The sequence below is a fragment of the Vicugna pacos genome, chromosome 15 (assembly GCF_048564905.1).
Source record: "Vicugna pacos chromosome 15, VicPac4, whole genome shotgun sequence".
In the NCBI taxonomy this organism is placed as follows: Eukaryota; Metazoa; Chordata; class Mammalia; order Artiodactyla; family Camelidae; genus Vicugna; species Vicugna pacos.
In genome coordinates this window covers 41953114-41978691 of record NC_133001.1, presented here as the reverse complement: position 1 = coordinate 41978691, position 25578 = coordinate 41953114, and the positions used below count along the sequence as shown (strand labels likewise).

The window sequence follows — 25578 nt, the reverse complement described above, 5'->3', positions numbered from 1 at the left end:
TGGAGTTGGAGTTGGGGTGATGGTTACTTTGTTTATCTCTCAGGCAGGGTTGTTTTCGATCCTGGCTGCACTGGGTGGGGAAGGTTCTGATTACCTATTAGCGATCTGCCAGGATTGACATCCCATAGATTGAGGGTGGAGACTTGGTCAATAAGAGACATTTTGGACTTTAGCCTGATCTTCAGATTCCCTATAGAAGGTGTGGCCTTGGGGGAAAGGGTTACCTTGATAAGGAACAGAAAAAAATTTTAAGTTTCTAGACACTGACTTACAAGCATTGCTAACTGGGAGAGAGGAGGGAAGTTCTGCCAGATTAGTAGAAGGTGATGTACATACCGTAATCGTGCCGGTATTGTTGTCACATTCATTCATTCAGCATACATTCACTGAACAGCTGTGTGTCCATACTTGGCAGCCATCAAGGGTTCTGTATTCCTCAGGGCCAATACTGGGGACTGTTTGTTTTTACTTAGACATATGGCCTGCAGTTAGGGTTTCCTGCCATTAGGAGGTAGTGAGTTTTTGATTGTGCTGTATAATCCAATCCAAGGGGTTGGAATATATACATGGTTTACTTGAGACAGAGATTCTAGTGTGATTTTCCTTTTTAAAAATACAATTATTTCATAAAATAAGTAGCCTTAAACTCTCAGGCTAGATATCTGTATTTTAAAGTAATTGATGCTAAAGGGAAGCAGAAGTCTAGGTATAATTATGTACCTCGTTCACATACTTCTAACCTTTCTGATTGTTAACCCAGTGGTTCCATGTCCACAGTGTCTAAAGAGGGACATTCTTCTCTTGCACTTCCTTCTGTAAATGTAGAAATCCTTGGGCTTATACATGGCTCATTGGCTCTGTGGTGTTGCCTAATATCATCCCATCTCTTCAATGTGTTAGCCTCTTGAAAAAGAAAAGCCTGCAGAGGGAGCTGGGTTAAGGGAGAGCCTCTCTTCCCTGGCTCTCCTCACCTGCTTTCCTGCCTTCTATTAATTTAAAAGGTATTTGGTACTGCTTACGTGCCTGGGATGGAGCCAGGTCTTACAGCTACGAAGATAAATAAGAAAGATGTGCTTTCCCCCCTGAGCTGCTCACAGCCTACGAGGAAGAACAGCATAGAAAATAGTGAATTATGCTGCACGTACACATGTGTATGCTGCACGTGGAAAATGGTGTGTTTGCATCATGGATGAAGTGAACTAGAAGAACAGAAGAGACTGCCTGTACCTTGGGAAAGACGAGGGAGTGGGAGTGGGCATTACAGGAGGCCCTGGAGTTCGCCCAGTGGCAAAGGTGGCAGCAGGAGATAGTATTTCACCTTCAAGGCTCAAGAAATGAGGAGGATGTCAAAAACATGTGCTCCTCTGCTTTTTTTTTTTTAATGAAAAGGGATTTTCTCTTTTTTCCCCTTAAGAGAGAATTATAAAATGCAACGGAAAGGAAAAGCAAAGGCAGACAAAGCTCCCGCCTCCTAATAGTGCCAATGGAAACTCCTGGCTTAGGTGTTCCATGGAACTGAAGTACAGTAGCGAAGCTTAGTCATTAACTACTTTTGGCCAGTCCCTTAGGAATGAATCTCCAAAAGGGTAGAAAAAAGTACTTCCTCAGAGCAGATTCCTTGAAGTGATTATATATTTTTTAAACAAAACATTTAAAACATTTAAGCAGAACACTTAACAAAGATTTTGGAACAGAGATATAAAGTGATTTCATCTCAATGTTAGCTCTTAATTCCTTATGCAAATGGACAGTGGTAAAGACTGTCCTTTGAAATAATTAAAATATTTTCAATCTCTTTTCAGAATGTGACCTATATGATTTGGTTCTCCAAGTTTACCATGCTGCTTTCCTTGGCTCAATAATAAAGTGAGTTTGCATTCCCTGAGCGTATAATACCTTCAGAGGGTACCAGAGAATTTCATTCTAATATTGTCTGAATTTCCTGTTAGTTACCAAAAAAGAGAGTAGTCAGGTTGGTTTTGAAAACTTAAAGACATCAACTGCTGTCTTTATATTGACTTAGATTGGGACTTATAAAAATATTTTTTAAGAAAGTTTTCAAGCATATACAAAACCAGAGAACATAGTATAATGGACTCCAGATCGTCATCCTCCATTTTAACGCTCTGTTATACTCTATACTCTATCGATCCTCTCTTTATCCCTTTTTAAACCCACATGTGTGTGTAGCTCTGTGAAATTTTATCTGATGTAGTTTCATGTAACCATCACTACAAACATCCAGAACTGTTACATCACCGCAAAAGAACTCCTTTGTGCTGTTTCGTATTTGTGTTATACTTAGAGATATATTTATCTATATGATTATTTATTTATTTATTTTTGGAGCACAATTATAAATGGTATTGTGCTTTTAACATGTTCGTTGCTAGTGTATAGTAGGATGTTTAATTTTTGTATGGTAATCTTGTGTTCTACAACCTTCCTGATTTTGTGTGTTAGTTCTATGAGCTTTTTATAGATTCCTTGGGATTCTCTGCATAGATGATCATGTCATCTGCAAACAAGGACAATTTTATTTTTCCTTTCTGATCTATATATATACCTTTTATTTCATTGTCTTGCCTTATTATGTTGCTTAGGACTTCCAGTACTATGTTGAATAAGAGTGGTGAGAGCAGACATTTTTGCCTTGTTCCTGATCCTAGGTGGGAAGCATATTCAGTCTTTTACCATTAAATATGATGATTGCTGTAGGGTTTTTATAGATGTTCTTGATCAAATTGAGGAAGTTCTCCTTTATCCTTAGTTTGCTGAGAGTTTTTATCATGAACGTCTGTTGGATTTTATCATTTTTTTTTCTGAATCTATTGATATACTTATATGATTTGGCAAGTGTAGTCTATCCTGTAAGTGCTTGCTACCTTCCCCAAGTACTCATTGTAGGCCTCATATTGCCAGTGGTAAAATATGTTAATCTAAAGAAGAGGAAGATTCCAGAGAAAGCAGTTTGGCATATGAATTCACACTATTGTTAATTCTATACCTGTGAATGTTAAAAAGAATTGATCAGACACATGCTGAAGGTCTGGCCTTTGAGGTTCTTTCCTTTCTTAGCATTGTTGTGATATTTATTGAGGCAGGTGTACAGCAGAGAAGTTAAGAGAATGTACTTTGGAATCAGAGTTTGTGGAGGAGGGTATAGCTCAGTGGTAGAGTGCGTGTTTAGCGTGCATGAGGTCCTGGGTTCAATCCCCAGTATCTCTGTTAAAATAAATAAATAAATAAAACTAATGACCTCCCCTCATCAAAAATTAAGAAAAAAAATAATAATGGAATCAGACTTTGTTCTGATGTAGCCTTCGTCATTTACTAGCTTGTGTGACCTTGAGCAAACTACTTGTCTCAGTTTATTCATCTGTAAAATGGGGCTAGTAACTATCTCATATTGTTGTGAGGATTAAATGAGATTATATATATAATGAACACATAACAGACATTAAATAAGTCCTAGCTGTTGTTGTTGTTGTTGCAGCATTCACAGGTTTAACAATAATTTATTAAACTCTGACATACAGAGCACTGTGCTGGGCATTTAGGATGCAACAGAGTTGTATTAAGTGCAGATCCAGTCTTAGAAGAATGTGCCATTTAATCAGACATCCCATATATTTGACTACAAGAATGAAAACTTCCTTGTCTTCCATCCATCCAAGACTAGTCAGGGTTTGGTCCTTATCTTCCCACTCCTTTCCTTCATACCTGTCCTCTTTCTCCCTTTCTCCTTCCTCTTTCCTTCGTTGGTTTTTGTAACAATTAAGCTGTCCAAGGTGAGCCAGTTTCTTCCCCACCCTATCCCACCTCCCCTGCGCACACACACTCTTGCCTACTCTCATGGGAATTTCCTCTTTCCCTTTGTCCCTCATTTTACTTTTTCAGTTTTTCATAGTGCCCATACTTGTGTTTTAGGCTATCTTTCTCTTTAATCTCTTCCGTTTCCTTAGAGAACCTCAAGATGGCCCAGCAGCCTCAGGACAGCCCCTCCTCATGGTTTACTCTTCTGTTTCTGAGCCAAAAATGACCGTGATTATGACTAAGCTGAGAGACGCCTGAATCCAAAGTAATAATAATTTAAAAAATTAGTGACATTAATGTCTAAAAGCCTTGATAGTGCCCAGAATTCCTTAATAGAATCTCTACTAAATTTATTACTTCTCTCCTTATTTTCTTCTCATTAAACCTTATTTTTCTCAAATGACAGTATCAAGAAAAATTAAAAGCTTCAACTTAATTTTTGTTTAACTGCTGCATTTCAAAAGAATTCACTTCTATAATTTTTCTCAATGCAAATTTATAGTATTTTCTGCCACTTTATGAATTTAAAAAAGCTTTAATGGATTGGCCCGAGTCTAACATCCTTTACAACATTATTTTCAAGGAAAATGCATTCCCCAAACTCCTCACAAACAAGCCAACTTTGGGAACCCAGTTTATTGGTAAATTGGGCACTCCCTGTACTAAATGTTCCAACTTGCAGAGGACTGCAATTCTTTCAGGTATTTTCAAGAACCAAACCAGCCTGTAAGTGCAGTACTTGGTTCATCCTCCTTAGAAAGAAAACCATCTAATTAGAGTTGTCATGACAACTCTGTTTTCATGTGCTGTAACCGACTCACGGGCCTGAAGTTAAGGTGAATGGAACACGGGTACGTGTTGGTGACAGAAACCATCATCCACGATCTTAGAGTATTGGCTCCATTTCCCTCCTAGCTTTTTTTCTGATGTATGTCCCTAGCAAGCATTTATTAAGCACTTCTTGTGTGGAGAGCTTATAGAAGCCCATGAAATATCTACCAGAAGGAGGAAGAAATGATATAAAACCCTCTCCTGGACATAGAATAAAATCCATATACCTTCCCATCGCGTTCATAATGCGGCCCCTGCCAGCGCACTTGACCTTCTCTCCCCCTCCCCTGTGCCATCCACTTTGGCCACACTCATCGGCCTCTTTCTGTGCTTCCAGCACTCCCACCTTTGAGCTTTTGCACTCACTGCTCCCTCTGCCAGGAAGACTCTTTTCCTCCAGACATTTACTTGCTCGGCTCCACTTTATCATTTGGGTAGCAGTTTAAATTTATTTCCTTGGAGAAACTCTCCTTGATTGCACTGAAGTTGCCTCCCATATAAATAGTCATGCTCTGTAACATCATGATATTTTATTTCCTTCTTTGTGTTTTCTGTTCTCTTCAATTATTTTATCATCATCTTATTATTGCATTTGATCCCTTATTAGAACGTAAACTTTGTAAGAGCAATAACCATATTATTGTATTCCCTGCCATGTCTATTAATATTTGTCAAATGAATCTGTGAATGAGTGAGTGAGTGAAGAGGAGAGTGATTGTCAAGAAAGGCTCCATGGATTGGCACTTATTTAAGTATTTTGGAAAAGGTGATGGATATAGTTGGGCAGAAATAAAAGGCATTTTATGTGTGAGGAATGATCTGTGTGAATAAGTGCTGTGTGGCAGTCAAAATCATTTGTTCAATGAGAGCATTTTTGAGTGTCAGGAGGAACCGCAGTGAAGGGACCACTTGGAGGGGAGTGTAAAGGAAGCTGGATGGTTGGAACTCAGAGTGTTGAGGATGTGGTTCAAGTTCAGCCTGAGAGATACAGGGACCGGTTCCAGATTCAAGAAAGTAAACAATGGGCCTAAAGTAGAAAAAGCAGAAAGCCTAACGTGCTTAGGCAATTCTCTATTTGAAGAAACATGTCTAAAGTTGCAGAGTCTCAGGGGAGAGGGGAGAAGGCGGGGCCAGTTAGACCAGTGACCTAGAAAGTTTAAAAAGAACTTTTAACTGCAGTTTCCTCCAGGGTAAGCTGGTTTTCGAAGTTCGTTAGAAAGTGTGACTTTTCAAACATTTGACAGTAGATACCCACTAAATGAAATTATCTTTTATTTGGGTTTGAATGTTGATTCTCTTTCTTGTAAAAGAAGCAGACAAGTATGGGAAGTATTTGAACTCAATGATGATAATAATAAATAACATTTAAAAGTATATGTGAGGCACAGGAGTCTTTAATTTACTTTTCACAATAATCCTGTGAGCTTTACTATTACCCCCATTTTACAGATGAGCAAAACTGAGGTTTAGGAAAGTTTTAAACACCTAGCCCTAAGATCAATATACTAAGTGGCCAAATTGGATTTCAAATCCTTGAGCCCATCAACTTCAGACCAAGGGCTCTTAACCTCCTCATTTTTTAAAAAAGTTTTTATTTCACATCATGTTATATATCTCCATGCTTTTATTTGGGATGCTGACTTTCCTACTAAAAATAAATTACTTATGTTCAGCCCACAGATACTATTATTGTTCAGATTATTCAAGGTACTAAATAGCATATTAACATTAACTGAAAAATCACCTAGCCAGTTATATTTTGTATTACCTTAGAGAAAATTAAACTCACTGAACTCAGATTTTCTTTCCCTAGAATTCTCTTTGTGTGTCATATAACAGTGGATCTAATATAAACATAAGAATTGAAAGGATAATTTACATGGCTTGGGAAAAAGTTTTTTATGTTGGTATTTAAAAAGAGAAAACAAGTTACAAGAATAGAATGAGGAACTGCCTTATATCTTTTACCCAGTTTCCCCAATTGTTTACATTTTCCCTGTTTGTCTTATTATACTCGGTATTTTTATTTATATGCTATGATTAGTTTTTAACTCAGCCCTTTGAAAGTAAGTTGGGGACATGGACTTTACCCTCTACATGCTTCAGAATGTATTTCCTAAGATCACGGGCATTGTCTTATGTAGACACAGTGCAGTCATCAAATCAGGAAATGTATCATTGACACAGTGCTATTATCTAATCCACAGTCCATATTCTAACTTTGTCAGTTGTTCCAATAATATCCCTCTTAGCTATTTTTCACCCTGGTCCTGGATCCAATCCAGGATCACATGTTGCCTTTAGTTATCATGTCTCTTTATTTTCCTTAGTCTGGAATGGTTTCTCAGACTGTCTTTATCTTTCTTGACCTTAACAGTTTTGAAGAGTAAAGGCCAGTTATTTTGTTCCTCAGTTTGGGTTCATTTGCTACTTCCTCATGGTTAGATTCAGATAATGAATTTTGGCAGCAGTGTGCAGACACAATGTGTATTCTGAGTGCATCATACCAGATGCATGTGAAGTCATTTTGTCCCAAGATTGGTGATGTTAACTTCAGTTGTTTGGTTAAGGTGATGTCCACAAGATTTCTTCACTGTAATGTTACTAATTTTCTCTTTGTGATTAGTAAGAAATTGATGTGGACGTATATTGAGACTGTAAACATCCTCATCAGACTTTAACCCGCTAGTTTTAACATCCATTGATGATTTTCTAACATCACCTTTCCTTCTACATTTATTAGTTGTCTTTCTACTGTACGGAAGAGCTTTCCTCATTTATTTATCCATTTATCTATCAATAAAGGACGTAATGATTCCATTTTATTCAGTGTGACATATGCCATTACTATCATTATTTATCTTATTACATACAGAAAGATAACTTCGTCTCATCATATTTACTTTAAAGAACAGTTGTATTTTGAGTGCTGTATTAGATTTCTATTGCTGCTGTAATGAATTGCCACAAATTTAGTAGCTTAAAACAATACAAATGTATTGTCTTACAGCTCTGTGGATCACAAGTCCAGTACAGTTCTTACTGGGCAAAAATCAACATGCTAGCAGGCTGCATTGCTTTTTGGAGACCCTAGTGGAGAATCGATTCCCTTGCTCACTTGGGTTGTCGGAAGAATCCAGTTCCTTGCAGTCACAGAGCTAACATCCATGTCCCTGCTGGAGATCAGCAGGTGACCTTCCCCAGCTTTCAGGGGCCACCTGCATCCGTTTGTTCACAGCCTCTTCCTCCTTCTTCAAAACAACAACAGCAGATCCAGTCCCTCTCTCATTTCAGATCTTTTCTGTCTCTTCTTCTGTTGTCACATCTCTCTTACCTTCTCTTCTGTTACCTGTTCTACTTTTAAGGACTCCTGTGATTAGACTGAGCCCGCTTAGATAATCCAGGATAATTGTGTCGATGTCCTTTAACCTTCATCACATTACGAGTCTCTTTTGCCCCATGAGGTAACATGTTCACAGGTGCTGGTGCTTAGGGCTTGGGCATTGTTGGGGAGCCCTTATTCTGCCTACCGCATATGGCCATCCTTGTTCAAGCTTTGTGCTGGGAGCTTACTTCTATTTAATCAGACAAAGCATCAGGCAGAGGTTTAGAAGCAAAGAAACTGTCCAGTGAGAGATTGTTTCATGTTTAGTTAAAAGGACGACACTTGTAGTCAGGAGTGGAGCTAAGAAGAATACACAGTAATAATAGGGCCTTGACAACAGTGCTCGAAGGGTTGGACAATCCATTGAGGAGCCAAGCAGGCAGGTAGGACTTCGTGTCCAAGTATCCCTGTTGCAAAATAAAACTGTGATACTCCCGGCTGTGGGGGCTTCAGTGCACCCAGGGCTGCTGAGAGAAAATCATACTGGACAGTCATGGCTCAGTGTTCCTGCTTCCTGAATTTAGTACCTGCCCTTTTTACAAAACCTAGATCTCCTGCTTCTGAATAACATGCTTTCACCAGCTAGTCACTCTTTCTTAATTTTGTGCCAGCAAAGTTTATACAGTAAGAGTGCATCTTTCAGGTGTTATGGGATTTCTTGTGAAGCTTTCTTTAATAAGAAATACTCCTAGTTTTCTGGATCCAGATATCTACCTGTCTGTCTACACTACTGTGTGAGACCAGAGTAGAATGACAGAACTGAAAGATTTGCGAGTTAGTTGGTCCCATCCTCCTTGGGCGTATAAGGAAACTGGACAACAGAAAAGCTAAGTGATTGCTAAGGCTCCACAGCCAGATGGTCTGTGGTAGGAGGCAGGGCAGTGGTGAAATGTGGAATTAAATGGCCTGGCTCAGTCCGGTGCCTGTGATTTACTGGATGCAGTAATTGAGTCACTTACTTAACCTACCAAGCCTTACTGTTTATCTGTGAAATATCTCAACCTTACAGGGCTTTTGTAAGGATTAAGTAAACATTGTAAATGAAAGCTCTCAATACAAGGCCTGGCTCACGGAAAGTGTTCAATATGTGTTAGCTGTTATTACTGCTCTTATAAATAGTAGTAGAATTCCGATCAATAATACGGAGTCCCAAAGACCTTGGGAATTTTAGGTTCCCATGCCCAGAACCAAACTGAAATGCTCTGCGCGCCACTCAGATGCTCCCTCTCCATTCATTCATTGGGTCCTTGCCTTTCCCACCCATTCCACCCTCACTTGCCAAGTTCAGTACCTTCTGTTTTTTGCATTTACTTCTTTTTATACCTGGTTCCTCCCCACCTCCCCTACAAAGGTAATACGTGCCAACTGTAACCTTCAGTACCAGCAAAGAACCAAGTGTACAGGGTAAAATTCCTACTTGTGTCCCACTGTAGCTCCCCCGTAGTCTGGGGGTTGCTCTGCAACATGATCTCCTCATCCTCAAGTGGAAAGTGGAATAAAAACCCCTCTCCACTTGGAGTTTCCTCAGTTAATCTAGAACTTCTGTCCTTTCACCACCACTGCCTCTCTCTCTCCCTCTCCCTCTCTCTCTCTTACTCTCTTTCTCTCTCTCCCCGTCTCTCTCTCTTTCTCTCTCTCCCCGTCTCTCTCTCTTTCTCTCTCTCCCCACACACAGTGAGGCCCAAGGAAGATCTCTGAGCCACCGGGCAGACCCTGTCTTCTCTGGTTCTCTCCCCTTTCTGCCTCTGTTTCCTTCCATTCCCATCCAGGGGATATGCTGTCTCCATCCTCTTCCCTATGCTGGGGCTTCCCTGACCCTGGTGGTACCCTCCTCTTCCTTACGACAGTGAGCGCCAAGTCTTCACCTCAGTGAAAAGAGGGGAAATGCGATTTACTGGGAACTGCAAAGTAGGGAGACGTACTATTTTCACGGTGTTGTCCCCGTAGGCTCAGCTGGGGTTTTGTTGTGTTGCCGCTGCTTTGCCACAGGCAGAGAATGATCTGTTACCTACTGTTCTGTGACTTGCTTTTCCCTTTAACAACCTCTCGTGGCCAGTTCGCTAACTCGGGTCCTTTGGGTCACTGTCTTTCTAGTTGCTACGTGGTACTGCAGTGGAAGATTCCACTCTAATGTGTTCAGCTCCACAGCTGACAGATCCTTCAGTTGTTTGAAATGTGTTGTTTATGTTTATGATTTGGTCCTACCCATATGAACTTGTTATTTATTCTCTAGGATTTGGCTTCAGTTCTCCCCCTTCTGAGGAGGCTTTAGTCTCTCCAAATATGCCCAATCCGTCTGTTGAGTCTAGAGGACAGTTGGTGTGTTTGCTGCTCAGGGAATTTGCACGGCTGCGGCTTAATACTCTGAGGATAGGATGCGAGTGAACGTAAGGGCTTCCTTTGCTCGGAAGAGACCCTGAGCCCATGTTAGTTCCTAGTAAAATGAGAAAGTACTCAGCGAGTTGTCTTGAGTTTGCCATAGCCTATATGAGAAGTGGTCTCCATCTGTCTGGGAAAAAGAGGTGCTGATGTGAGCCCAGCCCATTCCTGATGGGCTGGAAGCTCTGTGATGGACCACTGGGTCCTGCATGCTTTGATGCTCAGGGTTTGCCAGGTGGCCTCAGAGTTGTGGGTCCCTCTGTCCCTTTCTCCCCAAAGACTATAAATATATGGGGTTATTATTTATGGAGAGTATTCAGGACTTCTAAAAGTTAAAGAGTGTCTTAAACTGAATCCTTACATCAAGAGGTCCATTCAGCATGTTCCTCTGTGTGAATCTGGGTGAAATTGACACCACTGATGCAATATGGACCCAATCACATCCCACAGGGTCCAGATTCAGTAGCTTTGGTTCAGCCATACCACTTTGTAAATAAGTTGTGTTGCTGTTCCCCTCTGGGCTATTAATATTGCTTTGTTAGTAAATCTTAAGTGTTTGGGTTTTTAAAAGCTTACAAAAATAGTAGTAATCAAAATTCTGAAGCAACCAAGAAAGTGAGTTGCAAAGAAATTATTAGACCAACCTCAGTTCTCTTTGACTAGCTAAATTGGCATTGTCCTGTCTACATTCACCAAAACTTGTTTCCTTCCTGATTAAACCTCTCTCCTTCTATTGCATCTTGTGCCACTGGGTCAAAGGAAGCAAACACATATGCCTTCTGGGGTTATCGCGTTCCCTGCAAACACAGATTTCCCTGAGCTGCCTGGACCGGTTCACTCCTCCCTGGCCTCCTGCTGCTGCTTCTCAGGCCTGCCCTGCAGTCTTTGTCTGGGAGTGTGTAGACCTGTGCTTACTGTTGTGGCTGTTTGAATCATCTATTTTAAAGAAGTTGATAAATTGATAAAAATAGTATTTAAACCGATGAAAGTTTTTTTTAAGCAAAACATACAGGTTAATCAATTATGATACTCAGAAAGAGGCTTCATTTTGCACAGATGGATATTAACAGAACTGAACTCCTGCTTCCTTCATTAGTAAGTAAACAATTTAGTTAGTAAGATAAAATGTTTTTGAAATGACAGGAATCTGCCGAATACATGTTATTTTGGTTAAAGCTGTGACTATGCTTATAACGTCCTTGATCCCTCACCTCTTCAAATCCCCTGGTGTCCTTTTTCATTGTCTTTTCCCTCAATCCCCTCTCCCCAGTGTCTCCAGAAAGCGGCTCCTCCTGCTTTCCAGGAGCACGCTGGTGGGTTCTGGAGCACGCTGCGTGGAGGGGTGGAGGTTCTACGGAGGGGAGCAGCGCCCCGATCCAGCATCGTGCCATTTCAGTAGAAGGATGACAGCTTGTACTCAGGTTTGTGGACATTTCCCAGGGCAGAAGCTGGCACCAGGGCCAAGCACCTCAGCTGCAGGGGCAGAATGTGAGCAGAGGCGGTGCTTGTAATCAAGCACCTGCCTGCCGTCCCCACTTCCCTTCATTACATACTGCCTTGAGCTGGTCGTACTCTGTCCTGATGGGCAGCCGAGGTGGTGTGGTGGGGAGGAGGGGCTGGAAGATCAGTGGGCAGCTGGAATGGCATGGGTGATTTGGCTCCTTAAAGTAGAGATGGGGCCAGACTGAATGTTGCCAAAATTGGAAGACCAACAGTTTCGCCTATTAGCTGAGAAGGTCTTTAACTCCTAAGGATAAAAGACTCTGCCTTCTGAATGTTTGATATGGCGATTCTTAAGCTGCTGCGGGGCGGTTGAAAACCTATGCTATTGGTCCATATCAGAACCAGCTACAGGATTTTTTTTTTCAATTATACGTTTTCCCTAGAACAGGGATGGGAGAAGAGAGAACCTCTGAGGGTATCACATTACTCGGGTGCGCCAGGACAGATGAAGGTGGTCAGTCACTGCCTGGTGGCGTGCCTGGTGACCACTCATATATGCTACAGGTGATGTTCAAGAACAGGCTAATTGCCAACATTAACCAAAATCGCATGTGACTGCTCCCTATGAACCAAACCAAAACAACAACAAAATCACTTACCTTCATGCCATGAGCAGTTTAGTTTACCAAGTTAGTCACAAAAGATAAAATCACCACATCAAAAGTGCTCAGCCTCTAGCTGATGTTTTCATTAAGGATGAGTGTTAGCCAGCTGTTAACATTAACAGTAAGATACATATCCTAAGGACATGGAGTAGCGACTTCCAAATATTTTGGAATCGTTGACACCTCAGTGTTGTCTCTGAATGGCTTGCATGGTGGACACATGTTTTTCATTTTTTTAAGAACCACTTTAACTTTACATAAGCCCTTTTGTGATAAGTATGGACATCAGGAGCGTTCCCAAGCCAGACCCAGGAATTGCTGCCCATGAGCTGCGTGTGTCTTTTAAATGTCTGCACGCAGATGCAGTCTGAACTTTCTTCAGCGTGCTCAGATTCAGGGTGCTGTGTGCTTCAGGCAGTGGGCCTGGGTGTGATTTCCCCTCTGGTAACAGCAGAAGCACGCCTAAATAATGCTTTCGGCCTCTGCTGACCACCCTGAGCTCTCACAAAACTTTGAAGGTTTGGCCCGCGTACCATCAAGAAGCCGACATCCCATCCTAAGTACAGGCCTAGCCTAAGGTTAACAGTAAGACCAACATTTTGTTGCTTCATTTTCCTATTAAGCTCTGGGTTGCTGATTGAAGCAGAATTCCAATGTATTGACACACCACCACATTGTTAACACGATAGGGAGGATTTGATTATGGGAGAACAAGTCCAAAAACGGTAAATGGGCAAAAAAAAAAAAAAAAGAAGAAGAATCTGGGGCCTTGTTTCTCAAGGCAGCTTTTGTGGTTGCATTCCTTTATTTGATGTGGTTCCCTCCTTCTCCTGTGCCAAACGGTGCAATGTGGAAAAATGATGAAGTTGCAAAAAAGGGCAGGGGAGGGGGGAGATAGGGAGTGAACAAGAGAAAGAAAACAGAGCTTATGGATCAAAGACAGAAATACCTGCCTCTCCAAGCAGGAAGAAGAAAGAAGCACGGGGAGTCCTTTCCCTACCCCTGGGTAAAGACTGAGCCGCTGTCAGCTGGCGCCTTTCAGGGACGACCCAGGCCAAGTGCAGGAGGCAGGGAGGCAGGGAGGCAGGGAGGCAGGGAGGCAATGAGCTGCCCTTAGAGGCACCTTCAGAAAGTCAAGGCTGGGCACTGCAGGTTACCAGGAACAGAGGTTTAACCTGGGAGGGCCCCGGGGGAGAGGCCTGGAGAACAAAGGCGGCCTCCATCATCAGATCCTGGGAACCAGCACATTTTAACACCTGCCAACCTGGAGCTGAGTCAGAGGACAGCATTGGAATCTAAATGAGGAAAAAGTTTTCTTATGCAGGAGCAGGATTTTATTTATTTACAATTTTCAGGCTGGGCAGCTCTTCTGTTGTGTGGTTTGTGACTACCCAAGTGACATTTTCTGAGTTTTAAAATTATCTCTTTTTGCACCGTGAAAAGAGCATATATGATTCATCTTAATATTTCTGAGGATCAGTCACCAGTGAACAGCTAGTATTTTGGGTGGGAGGAAGGCTTTTGTAGGCAGCTTTTTCACCTAGCATAGAAGTAAAAGCACCAGAATATGCCTCAAGCGTCATTCGAAATCATATAAATAGCTCTCTCTTGCACAGTTCTAATCCAATATCATTATGAGAACTCCCACAGTCCACGAGTTGCCTAATGTTCACCTCACCGTTGCCTGAAAAAGGCTAATGCTTGTGGTTTACCTGTTGATTGAATATAGTTTCTAAGAGATTTGACCAAAGAGCTTGTTTTTCGTGTTGACTAATCTAATTTAGATCTTTTACCCATATTCCTTCCTAAATATTCTTTCTACCTTCAGCATCCATAGACTTGTCAAGGGATCCAATAATCCTAGATCAAGAGTCAGCAAACTGCTGCCCACTGGCTAGATCTGGCCTGCAGCCTGCTTTGTATGGCCCGAGAGCTAAGAATGCTGCCAACATGTTTTAAATGGTTAGAAAAATATTTAAAGAATAATATTTTGTGACTTGTAAAAGTTCTCAGAAATTCACATTCCAGGGTCCATAAATAAAATGTTATTGGAGCAGAGCAGTGCACACTCGTTTACATACTGTCTGTGTCTGCTCTCCTGCTGCTGCGTTAGAGTCAAGTTGTTGCGACAGAAACTTTACGGCTGCAAAGTGAGCAATATTTACTACCTGGCCCATTACTGTAAAAGTTTGTCAACCCCTGTCCTGGACCAATGAAACCTTCCTTTTCACAATGACTGTTTCAGAAAAGAAACATACCTTTACTGACTTTTAATGTCCATTTTGGAAATTTGACTCCCATATCTTTCTTTATTCATTCACCTTTAATACCACACATATTTATTGAGTGTCTCTGATGAACTTGGCCTTATTCTTATTGCTGGTGTTACAGCAGTGAACAGAACAGACAAAGATCCCCGTTTTGGGGGAGTTTGCATTCTAGTGATGGGTGATGCGAGAGACAATAAACAAGTGCAGTATGTAGGTGGTTTTACGGAGATACATGTCATAAAAAGTCAAACAAAGAATAGGGAGGTACTGGAAAGGAGGGTGGGTTATTTTAAATAGGTTGTGGAGGAAGCCTTACTGAGAACGTGATCTTTGAGTAAAACTAGAAGCAGGTGAGAAAGCAAGGCCTGCAGGTGGCTGGGAAGAGAGTTGCAGGCAGAGGCAACAGCAGAAGAACTGAGCCAGTGCCCTGAGGTGGAGCGGCCCCGGCTTATCCACGGAGGCAAGAATCCGGACGAGAAGTTATGCCAGATTGGCCTGGTCTAGGGAACCAACAGGTTGGAGCTGCCTTGGGCTGAAAAAGGATGAGAGCAGGAGCAGTAGGTTTTACAGGCAGAGTTTGCTTGTGAGCAGGTTAACTTTGAGGTAAACTTTAGACATCCACGTGGAGGCGTTGAGTAGGCAGTTGGTTATATGAGTCCTGAGTTCAGGAAAGGTCTGAGCTAGAGGATAAATTTGGAAGTTGTTGATGTAGAAGAGATATGTTAAGCAGTAAAACTGGCTGAGATTCAGTCTCGGACTCCACACTTCTCCTTCTCTCCAGGACATCTCTCACTCTGTGACTAAACAGAACTTTTTTAACCTCAAGTTTTCTTTCCTGCCCAGGTCCCCATTGGCATGCATCAGGATGGACCATCATATCTTCTTATTCCCTCTACAGGCACATGCCCTTTTATCATTAATGTCCTGGGCAGCCTCAAGTAGGAAATAGGTTTTTCTCACTGGGGCAAAAAGCTGCTCATTGTGGCCCAGGACCCATGCCCTGCTGTCCACAGAGTTCCCGGCCTTTGATCCCGTGCCTTGCCGTGTTGCGTGGTATCTGTCTTCCTTCGTTCCAGCCCCACTCTTGATGGGATGACTCCTTTGCCTTGCCTTCTGGTTACCTGTATGCCGCTGTACTTCATTTTGCCCACAGACACCCTTCGCAGTAATCTTTTTCCTAGTTGTTTCCATAAATGTCTTATCTCCCCTACTAGGCCTTGAGCTTCTTAAGAGCATATCTATGTTTTCTTCATCTTCCATGTTGTCCACAGTGCCTCTCAAATAGTCAGTGACCTAATGCCTTGTGGAAGCGAGACAAATTTGGTTTTACCACACGCCTCCCCATTCCCAGTCCCTGCTGTATGTCCTCAGGGTGAGGTACAGGGTGTACAGAGTACAGGTGTACAGGTGTACAGGGTGGAGCGAGGTGCAAGGTGAGGTACAGAGTCGGGTGTGAGGCTCACCTGCACCTGCAATCGCTGGGGGACAGGGTCCCACCTCAGACCTGCTGAACCTAATAGATCAGCTTCTGTGGGGAAGGGCCTGGGTGTCTGAGTTTTTAAAAGGCTCCCTAGATTACTCTTATGCAATCATGAAAACAGCACAAAGGAAAGATTCCAATCCCACTTATACGGGGATAAGTTTAAGTTGCCAGCCTTAAACCTTGGACAAGTCATCCCTCTCAAGCCTGGATCTCTACAGTGGGAATATTAACACTTGTTACCTACTTTCTAAGGATGTTGTGAAAAAAAAAAATGAGGAGCACTTTGGAAACAAATTGTAAAGTGCTAAGTACCAGCAGCCTGGTCAGTCTCATCTTCTGGAATTTTTAATTTGTTTGTGTGTGCGTGTGTGCACGTGTACGCATTCACAAGCCAAGCTCCAGCTACCTACAAATTAGTTCTTTGAGCACAGAGATCAGTGATGTGTGCATGAAGTTGCCTTCTACTGTTTATGTGCCTGAGCCTTTAGTAAATACCAGTAAACAGGAAACAGGTGGATATACTTCTCTACCTTGGTCAGGGAGAGGGATTTTTTTCTCTGCATCTTCTTTTGACCATCATTAAAACCTGTGTGCAGTGAGAAAGAGGGAGCTATATAAATGCTTGTGGATTGAGTCTAGGATAACTATTGTATGCACTGATTTTTTCCCCAACTTTATTGAAGTGTAATTGACAAAAGTGTAAGCTGTTTAAAGTGTACAATGTAATGATGTGATATATGCATATATTGATTTTTTTTTTTTTAGTAAATATATTTCAAAAGTAGCTCATGGGAAAAGTTATCTCCTGCTTTGTAATAGCAGAGTAGTAAAGCCATTCATTGGAGCTTCAGGGTTGTAAATTTATAACAAATTCACAAATTCACTTATTCCTGATGACTGGAATTTGTAAGTAGATCCTCTTCTTAAAGAAGTGGAGATGGAGTCAACTCAGGTAACAGGCCCAGAATCAAGATGAAACAGGAGGGAAAAAGCTTTTCCTTCCCTTAGTCTGTCCATGTCTTGCGTGGCCGGGCATCATTATAAGTAGTTCATACCAAATCTTAATAGAACATCTGCTAAGTTCATTGTTGTTTTTTGGGGCTTACTTTAAATGCTTTTCCACATGCTAACAAAATCCTGATGGTGGACATCTGTTAAGATTGTCCCTTAAAGGCTTTTTTGAGATTTTAACAAACTTAAACACGTTTCTGAACAAAAGCTTAGTTAGTGTTCATGTCATTAGACAGACTCTGTTTGAAATTACAATATTTTCCAAAAAAAAAAAAAGAAATTACAATATTGTCTTTTTTTTTTTTTTTTTTTGTATTTAAGTTTAAAGTTTCTTTGCTTCCATTTCACCTTCTCTCACCTGGAAAGTGTCCATCAAGTCCTCTGGCCCTCAGAGTTTCCAGGGGTTCAATGACCTATAATGAAAAAGGCCCTAATCACTTCAGTTCAGGCACCCAAATAAGCTTAATAAATGTTCCTGGAAAGGGCCTCAGGGGTTCCGTCAGCCCTGGCGTCTGCCTGAACACCCAAGCCAGAAGGAGCCTGATGGATCTGACACACCTGGAACCAGATGTCAGTCTGCAGATAAGGATGCAGAAGTCACAAAAGTGATCATTGAAGACCTGAGAGTAGGGTAGATTTAGGTCAGAGAGACCAGGATTTAGATGCCTCTCTGCCATTTTACTGCCTACGTGACTTCAGAGAGGGTTATGTAGCTTCTCTAAGCTCCAGCCTTCTCATCTGTAAAATGAGATAACACCTCTCTCATAGACTGATGTAAAGAAGAGATGGTATCGTGTAGGAGAAGCACTCAGTACAGTGCCTAGTACATAGTACTTCATAAATGGTACTGTAGTTCACTACTCCATTCTGGGGAGAATTCATTTTACCACCTAAATCTCTCATGTTGCCTTTTAAACTTTCTTCATTTATACCATGACTAAGCAAAGAATAACTGATTCAGATTGTCTATATGATCTGCCTTCACATTTCTAAATTACTCTATTTAATAATTCCATAACCTTCTAAGTAATTTAACTTAGCAGTTTCAGCTTCCTTAGACTTTGCTCCAAAGAGGAACATTTTCTGAGTGTTTAATCATATTTATCATTGTCTCTGAACACTTCCATTTTTATATGTCCATCTAAAAATGGGAAGCAAGAAATGGAATACAGCACTCTAGTAAGACCCGATTATATTTGTAAAGAATGTTTAGTGGAAATATTAGGTCAGCCACAGATGTCATACAGCCAGGCCCACTTTGATGCTTCAATGAACCCCTCGTCCCAGTGTGACTCCCCGAATTTTCTCCTACATGTAAACTTGTCATTCTGAGCTTTTATTTTCTTCTCCTCTTATGCGCATTGAGATTTTCCCATTTTGAATTACACCCTGGTTTTGTTTAACTGAGGGGTGGAGAGACTCTTGAGACAGCTCAAAGTTGAATCTATAAATGAGACAAAGGCTAACAGCAGCTCTAGAAAATGCTTTAATCGGAAAGAGAAAATCCAGTTAGGAAACAACAAAAGCAGAAAAACAGAGCCTCTTCTTAGTGTAGTATTTATGTACTTCTGGGTTTTCAGAACCTATATATGATTTTTTGTTTTATCCTACCAAGCTTGTTGTGACATACGACATCTTAAGAAAAACTGAGATGACGAGGTGGAGGAAGCTTTTTGAGAATAACTTTAGCCACTTATACTACTGTTTCAGTATATAGGTAGGGATTAGAGTTCTAGAAATCCCATACCATCTTTCTATGAAAGAATTTCTAAAGAAGAATGATGCTGGCTTTGGAACCAGAAAGACTGGGATTCAAGCCCATCTCTGCAGCATACTTGCTGGCTAACCTTGGACAAGATACTTAGACTCTTAGAACCTCAGTTTCCTCATCTGGAAGTTGAGCTAATTAGGTCTACTTGGCAGGGTTGTTGAGAGGTTTAAAGATAATGAAATGCCTAGTAGAGTGCCTGGCAAAGGTGGATACTCAATAAATAACAATGACTTTTGTTTGATTGTAATGGTTTTCCTGGCAGGCCACCAGGAAACGTACTCTGTCATTATAGCGTGCCCTAAATTCTTGAGGTCACTGGCGTTTCTCTACCTTGAAAGGAATTAACAGCAGTGCCTCATCACGTATTCAGAATGGAAAGCTCAAATCCTTAAACGGATTTAGGCATACAGTTCATGTTTGTTGGATTGAATTGGAGACTCACCTTTCCTTTGGATTTTTCTTAGCTTGGGAACTTGGGGCAGCTGGTGTCCACCTGTCATCCTTGAAATTCCCCATTTCCATGCTTTACCGTCCAGCACTCCCCTAAATCCTACTGTGGGGGAGGCAACCATGTCAACTTCCTCTCCCTTAAAACCCGATTCAAAGGCAAAACAGGACACTAAGGCTGATCCAAGCATCTCTGGCAGCACCTGGACATAACCCTGGATGTAGAACATTCACACAAGATGGATTCTAGAATAACGTCTCTCTTGGAGTGCTTGGTGCTATTTTAAAATTAGTGTAACTCTAATTGTTATTTAACCCTTTAACCCTTGAGAGAGATGGGTCTTTTTAAAAGTAGTGTTGTCTCTACTGTACTGATGGGAAGGTTGAGTAGGGCCAGAGAGAGCAAACTTGGCAGAAGCAAGGACTACAGTTGTAAATCATCGACCCTTCTGGTTTTCTCCAGTGCCGAATCATGTTCTCCTCATTTTATTTGGCCAGTAAGGTAAAATCCCACATGGGGAGGAGGGATTGCTGCTCCATAAAGGGTTAAAACCTCATTGTCTCAAGTCAAGCTTGCAGACAGGCTGACTCCCTGCATTTTTCCATGTCAGAATGCTCAGAAATATTTCCTTTATGCTGATGAACTGTGGCCAAGTCAGATCTTCAGTACCAGAAATGTGCTGAATATTTGCAGATAGAGCAAGGTCCACAAAGGCTCAGTTAGCTGTATTCGCATGGAAACAGTAGTATTAGTACATAGACAGCTCTTACATTTGACTGTTAGAGCCAGTGAGGCAGACCTGGAAATGCTTGTTTCTGGCTACCTTTCGGTCTCTTCAGCTTCACTATTGGAAGGTTTTCTCAAACTCTGGCCTTGTCCTTCTAGTTTATATATAAAGATTCAGTTTCAGTTCTTAGAATTATCAGGTAATTTCATGTTTCACTACAGTCCATAAAGAGATAGAAGCTACTTTCTTATCAAAGCAGCCCTTTTCACCCTTTTCTTCTCCCAAGTTCAGCCCAAGACCCTGCTGCACCAATTTAGTTCCCCCACCTTCTAGCCCTGCTTTCTCCTGGCATCGCTCTAGAGATCAGAGGAGTCAAGAGCAAGTGGTCCCTTTCATCTACTCCTCAGCCCTTCCCCAGCCCCAACTCAGCCACTTTGTGGGTTAGTGAGGCCCTGCCTTCTCGCCAGCCAGCCCTGCATTCCTGGGAATAGTTGAGTGAGGCCTGGAATCTCTGTTGTACATGCTCAGCCTCGTGTTTTTTGATTCATGAATATTAAAGAATGAGAGATCACAAGGCCATACCTCCTCCATCTTGCACCCTTTGAAAACATAATAGCTCTTTTATTTCATGGCACTTGACTCTGTTTATCTAGCATGATCAGGGCAGCATTCAGGCTATAGCAAGCCTGTTAAATATTTACCCAGGGGGCGGATATTTATACATGAATCAGCAGCACTTATCAGTGTGTGACGCTGGAAGTCAGGTTCAGTCCCCTCGCCAGCAAAGAAAGTACCGAGTTAAATAAAGGGTGCAGTAGGTGTCCTTTAAAAAAAAAAAAAACTCTCAGGTAAAACTACCCTTCAGAGTATCTGAAGTGCTTCACACATTGAGGCTTACCCTGCACGACTAAGTCATTCACAGTCAGACATGACAGAGTGATTGGTCCCTCATAACCAAGAGCCAGTGAGTCCGGTTGTTTGATGGCTGAGGTGGGAGAGTCCTGAGGTGTGGACAAAATTGAGAGGAATGCTTGCCTGGCTGCTGCATGGAAAGTCACAGGGGAGATGAGCTGTCCATCAGGGTGCCTGCTGCTGTGGTCGTCTGAGAGCTTCTAGAAGCCTTTCAGCCTCCTTGGATCCTGACCCTGCTCACTGGTAGCCAGACCTGCTGTTTGTTTCCATCCCTGTAGCTTTTTCAGGATGAGAATCCCCCTGCTCTCAGGCAGGCATGCAACTTAGCGGTAACAAAAGTGTGGACTCTGGCGACAGGCTCACTACCCGAGTTTGGATCTGACTTTACCATTTCCCAGTTGTGTGAACCCAAGGAAAGTTTTTCTGCTCTCTGAGCCTCGATTTCTTCACTTGTAAATTATAGTGGTAATTCCCAGCTCATTGAATTGTGGAGAGGATTAGATTAGATACTGAGAAAGCACCTAGCAACTAGTGTTAGTCCTCAATAATCATGGAAGCTGAGAGCAGGGAGGTGGGCCTGGCACAAAGCAGCTGGTCTCTGGATTTCTCCATCCCTCTGCTTCTTCCCGTTATTATAGGTAGTTTTTGTTTAGTGGCTATATTTCAGAAGCAGAGAGAGAGTTTCAAGTTTAGAGGATTACCCACACACTATTTTCACTCCTTGTATTCAATTTAGTGAATGATTAAGAACTAACCTGGTAATATTATATACAAAGCCCATTACTATCAGTAAAACTGTCCAAATTATTTTTTTTTAGAGTTTTATTATTCCAAGGATTGCTCCTCTAGGTAACCTATGGGAAGCCTGGATCTTGTATTCTCTCTTATACAGACATTTCACCAATAACCACAGGCTATAAACACTGGATTTATTTTTCTTGTACTATAGAATTTTCTTCTTTTATCAGTTTTGCATCCTAATGGAACCATTAGAACCTTCCAGTGAGAGGTGTGCCCTTTGTGTACTTTTGCATACAGAAGAGGGGACAGAAAGCCTTCCCCTAGTTCACAGAAAGTCACAGGAATTTTCCTAGTCGTCTTCAGAGTCGAGGCTACATCTAATCCAGTGTCTGCTCTGAGAGCAGCAAATGGAAGTGGCTGGTGTTCATGCTGAGTCTGTGAGGTTGCAGGGTGCACATGATTCATTAATGTCATACTTAGTCAAACGCTGTCTCCAAATTTTCTCAGTTGTCAGATTTGTTGTGCTTTTAACTTATCACCTGAGCAGAGTAAGTCAATGGTGAATATTTCCACTCCATACTGAGTTCTTCACATCACCTGGAATTTTGTTTCTTGGGATTTTTCATTCCCATAAATGAGTAAACATAATATTCATCTTTACCCTGAAAAATTAGTTTCATAAATCTATAATCAATAGGGAGATGGGCTGGGTCTGAAGTCCTTTCAGTAGTCACATATATTGTTCTTTGTATAACAAAATCTAGACTGAATCTATCTACGTGGAACTATGTAAGAATGATTTTCTAGACTGTTATTATGAAACATTTTGCTACCATTAACAACCTTATAACTGCAGGGACTTGGATAATGAATAATTACAGCATTAAGGGATTTCAGGGGTCTTTGTATATTCCATCGTATTACAGAGGGTTTAAGGGGCTTACAGAAATATATACATTAAAATAAAATTCAAATAAGAAAAGTTAGGACCAAAGGGAAGTGAGAGTAGGAAAAAAGATGCTATCAAGATTAAGGATGATACATAAAATGCATGCTGTAAGGTTCTGAATTTCTTTTAATAATCATAGGCTGGTTAATTTAAATCACCAGGAAATTTCTGGTAACTAATTCTGGATCAACATTATGCCTTCATGCTTGGGTTGATGATTTTTGACCGCACCTTCTTGTTTAGATGAACTGATTATCCGTGTTTACTGGTACTAGTTGCACACTTCCTGCCCATATTGGGCCACAGACACAAGACCAGGTAGCATCATATTTCAGAAAATATTGAATTAGTTGCCACCATTTTAAAATTGAGAGAGTAAATCATCTGGATTTCTGGCTTCACTTGAAAAATAAGGATCCGGTTAAGACCAGGCTTGTGTTCCTATATGTCAGAGCTCAACTGGGGCTGAGCAGTGAGAGTCCTTCCCACTGTGTGCAAATCTCCAGTTGCTTTGAGTCCCTACCCTGTTCTCTCCACTCATTTACAAAATCTGCCTGGACTGGGCAGACCCCAGAGTTTGCAACCCCTGCCCTCGACCACCTGTGTCACATTAAGAATGAAGAAACTAAAGCCCATGGAGGCTGCCCAAGGCAGCAAAGCTGGGGCGCTGCAGAACAAGTCCCTTTGGTACCCCATTGCACTGTGGCATCAATTCAGTTGTGCTCATTTAAGGTGTTTACTGAAGGACTTTACCCAGAGCTGAATTGGGCATAATCAAGAGAATAAAAGTCTGTGTTTCAGTAACAGGCACAACCCATGAATGCTGATAAAACATTTACCCATGCCAGTCAGAATTTGCTGCGTGTGATAGGATCATGAGTCGTCATCAGTCATCAGTCGTGTGTACCATGAAATGGATTAAAATATAAAAACGTGATCATAAAGTGAAGCCCCTGTTCCCACCCATCATCCTTAATTCAGGCAGTTGATGGGCAGTTTCCTCTGATAAGAGAAGCCAGGTCTGTTTGGGGGGGTGTCACTTCTTAAATTGTTTGAGCCTTAAGAGAAGTGTCCATTGTACTCTTGTCCTTTCAGTGCACTTGGAGGTTCCTCAGCTCTTCATATCCCAGCTTTTCCAGGAGGAGGATGTCTCATTGATTATGTTCCTCAAGTGTGCCACCTACTCACCAACAAGGTAAAAGCAAGTCCCCTAACTCTCCCACCTTGTGAGGCTCCTTCCGTCAGTGCAGCACCTACCCCGCCTCATGGAGCAGGCACCATCCTCTCCACCCCATCTCTCATTTGCATCCTCCATCTGACATCTGCCTTTCCCACTTCGAATTACATTTCATCGGGTTCTCTCCCTATTTCTTTGCCTCCCTTCCTTTTCTGAGGATTCTGACCTCCTCTTCCAGTCTTAGCTTTATCTTTTAAATTTATATCTCCTCTCTCTTGAATGTCCTTTATGCCCTAAGTTTTTGCTGGCCCTTACACCTTCTTGTGGTTGAAAAATTTTGAACTCTCATTTCCCAGTTATCTGCTGCATGCCTCTGGGTGTGTGTGTGTGTGTACACTCACACACATGCGTGCACACCACTGGTTAATATCAGGGTAATTTTGTGGAGCTGCCCTCATCTCTTTCCTCTTTTCTATGCTGTGCTTTTTAATAGTTGGTTCTTGATTCCCCTGTCATTGCTAGGAGCAGTTTACCAGAGTCCTGCTTCTAGGGGCAGGATTTCCAGGCCAGCTGGTCTTGTAGCCAGGTACATCAGACTATCTAAAGCTTTCTTGTAGCTGCGTTAATGAGCCCTTACATTGGCAAGTAGCTGAGTTTGCATTAATAATTATTGCCAGGTATTTCTAAAAAGTGCAAGAATATACTTGTTAATGTCCAGCCAGTATATTTAGCTGAAAGCTGGAGATATTAATCCACAAGCAACACTGACTTTCTTTCCTCTCCCACGTGGACTGATTCAGTTTGCTGAAGTCCCAAAGTGCTGTATTCTTTGCTCCTATTGACTTATTCACATTGGCTTGGAAAATAAATCTTTTGTTTGTCTCTTTCATTCAAAAAATAGCTCATCTCTATATAGCAAATATTTTAGAAGTATAATAATATTTCAGAGGCTTCAGTATTATTTTTTAAATGTCAGAGAAACTAAGATCTGGCAACTATGCAGTCTGTGGTCTTGGCACAGGCTCCCGGGCATTTAACTCTTACGGAATACTGGCTGTTCATTGGGACCAAATTCCCCCAGCCTCTGCGCTCCTACCAAACTGATCGGAGGACAGAAGTCTTATTTACACTGTGGGACTTTGCACTGCCTTCAAATCTGGGTCCCAGTATGATAGAGGAAAATGCAAATTTGGTCTTCCAGAACCGAGAAGAAAAGCTTTTATAAAGCTCTCCAATTGAGATTAATTTCTAGTCATACATTTTCCTCAAAAAGATTATAATACTATTTTCCCAGAAATACAAGAATCAGTCAGTTTTTCTTATCTGGTTCCCTTTCATTAATTTTACTTGTCTTTTAAAACTGATGTTCTTCTGCTTGCTACAAACGAGGACAGTATGGGCTGCTTTTAGAAACAGTCTCTTCAAATGAATTTCCATAATTACGTTGGAATCTATCTTTATAGCCAGTTTTGTTGTGGGTTTCTGTTAAAATGGTTTTCTGTTTTTAAAATCAAGTATACAGAACTGTTTTCATCCCCTTTTTAAACAAAGCCACTTAAGCAAACTTATC

The 25578-nt window shown here is 41.5% G+C and overlaps 1 protein-coding gene across 5 annotated transcripts in view; it reads left to right on the top strand.

Moving 5' to 3' along the window:
* Positions 1–25578, top strand: part of BABAM2 (BRISC and BRCA1 A complex member 2) — a 357253-nt gene that overhangs the window by 247681 nt on the left and 83994 nt on the right. For all 5 annotated transcript variants that reach the window (XM_072937993.1, XM_072937994.1, XM_072937995.1 and 2 more), the window contains exon 8: positions 23927–24026. In XM_072937993.1, coding sequence (XP_072794094.1) covers positions 23927–24026 — 100 coding nt within the window. The remainder of the gene's footprint in view (positions 1–23926; positions 24027–25578) is intronic.